The 2,076-nt window shown below is 38.8% G+C and overlaps 1 protein-coding gene across 1 annotated transcript; it reads right to left on the reverse strand.

Annotated features, from left to right (window-relative positions):
- Positions 1-1,019: 1,019 nt before the first annotated feature.
- On the reverse strand, positions 1,020-1,696 carry LOC140321470 (protein lin-7 homolog C; the record flags this gene model as incomplete). Its single annotated transcript, XM_072398211.1, is given in 1 exon segment — positions 1,020-1,696. A coding segment is annotated over 1 exon segment (157 nt), but the record flags the coding sequence as incomplete, so codon positions are not given.
- Between the last annotated feature and the right edge of the window lie 380 nt (positions 1,697-2,076).

Consider the following 2,076-nt stretch of genomic DNA (forward strand, 5'->3'; position numbering starts at 1 on the left):
AGATTATGTGTATTTTTAGCACTTATCTATACTTGTCACTGAATCGGTTATCAGAATTTCTAGGATAGCTGATAGGATGATTACCTTTTTAGCAGAGTTTTGGACAGGGAGCTCCAGAGACCGTACATGGTATGTTTCATTTTTACAATCACCAGAGAGAGCTAAAGAATGGAAAAGCAGATCAATATGCCAAAGGAAAACATGTCTTTTGTCTTTCTTGCAGCTCCCTCTAGAGGTGCCTGAAAGCAAATGCTGCAGAAAGTTGTAGCTGGAGCAGCCCCTATTTGAAACAGGTATGCATATGACTATTTTGAGCAGACTGATGAGACAAGTATCTATAAATGCAAGCATACACATATTTCTCGACGGTCAGGTCTCTCAAAACTGAAAATGTTCCTTTCTGAGATGCCAGAGGGCTTAATCATCCAGTTCATCCCACCATGTAATCCTTTTGTTTACATACATTTAGATGTTTGTGATAAAGCTCTCTGGACATGCATTTCTGGTTCTGTCCATCTGGATTTGACATTCCACTGTGTTTTCATTTATCTTTAGTAAAGCTTAGGTTCCCTCTTGCTGCAGCAACATAAGTGGGAATCCTTTGTATACAGAGGGCAAAATCATCAAAACAAGCCGAGAGAGCCTAAAATTTGAACACAGATATACCAGTGGGTGAATAAAGCACCTGCATCTGTAGAAATGAAATGTCAGTTCTAAACATACTGACCTTATAAAGAGACCTTGTCAGCACTCCGAGTCTAAGATAAAAAAAGTTAGGATTAAGCATTTAATGCAAAATATGTGTCTGCCTTCCTTTAAGTATTCTGATAGAACTGTCCTACAAGTAAAGCATCCTGGGGTATAGGCCAGAGTGGAGGTGACATTAAGGATAGTCAATAGGGGCTGCAGAGCGAGAATGAAATGAGCCTGGAACACTTCTGCAGAATCATTGTAAGGACCCAGCAGATTCACCCACTATAAGCTGCAGAAAATTAGGGTGCAGATACAAGTCACCCAGAGATTGCCAGTGACCAGTCTTTATTACAAAACCTCCTGCACACAGAATCACACTAAATTGCTAAACATATCTGGAAAAAAAAGAGCGCTCCAAGATCTAGGTAAGAATATCTATACTTTTTGTATCTAGACAATATTTGCTTATCTCAGAGTTCAGCTTTACCATAACTTCCTAATCTTTGCAGGTTTGGAGTGGTGACAGGGTCTCATAAGCAACAAGCACTAACATAATGTCACCACTGAATACCAAAGGATATGGTTAAAGTATTGAAAAAAAAACACAGTTTACAAATGTATTATACACCACTATATTAAAAATGTTTTCTTTGTGTACTTCGTTGAAGATTTAAAAAAGGAGGGTAAGTAAAAACTGCCCTGTAAACGTTTGTGTGATAAAGACGTATATGGTAGTGTAATCCCAGCTGTGTGCGCTACAGGCGGAACCTACAAGTTTTGTATTGGATGCAGAGTTTATTCTAGAGTGGAATAGAAAGTTTGTGTTTTGTATTCATGGCGCTTTTCTTAGTTCTGTTGCCTGCGTTTTGCAGATCTCATCTTTTCAAAGCGGGACTCCATTTCTTCCAAGACTCGTGGGGTGTACCGGACCACCAGTTTTACCTTTCCTTGGGCAGCTTTCAGAAGTTCGACTGCTTTCTCGTGATGTTCACCTTCCACGCTCTGTGAAAAAGACAAACAGGATGAGAAGTCATATTATAAAAATCAAAAAACATAGTACAGAGAATGAGTAAGATTTTTTCTATTCAGGTGATTGTGACATTGATTACACAATCATTTTTTACACTTTTTAGGGGTCAGTTCACCTAATAGTAATACATATGTTGTAGGTGGAATCTAGTGGGCTAAATTGCAAGCTCCAACAGCTAGATCTCCCGACCACCATAAAAGCGGATAGTTCTCCTACCCAACTTCAAGTAGTTTAACAACTCTTTTTTTTTTTATTACACATAAAGTAAATAAAATTATAGCAGGGAACGTGAGTACCTCTCAAAACAGCTTCATAATAGCAGCCGGGGTGCAGACCCAGTAACCCAAGCATAT

This window comes from Pyxicephalus adspersus, unplaced genomic scaffold (genome assembly GCF_032062135.1).
Source record: "Pyxicephalus adspersus unplaced genomic scaffold, UCB_Pads_2.0 Sca4737, whole genome shotgun sequence".
In the NCBI taxonomy this organism is placed as follows: Eukaryota; Metazoa; Chordata; class Amphibia; order Anura; family Pyxicephalidae; genus Pyxicephalus; species Pyxicephalus adspersus.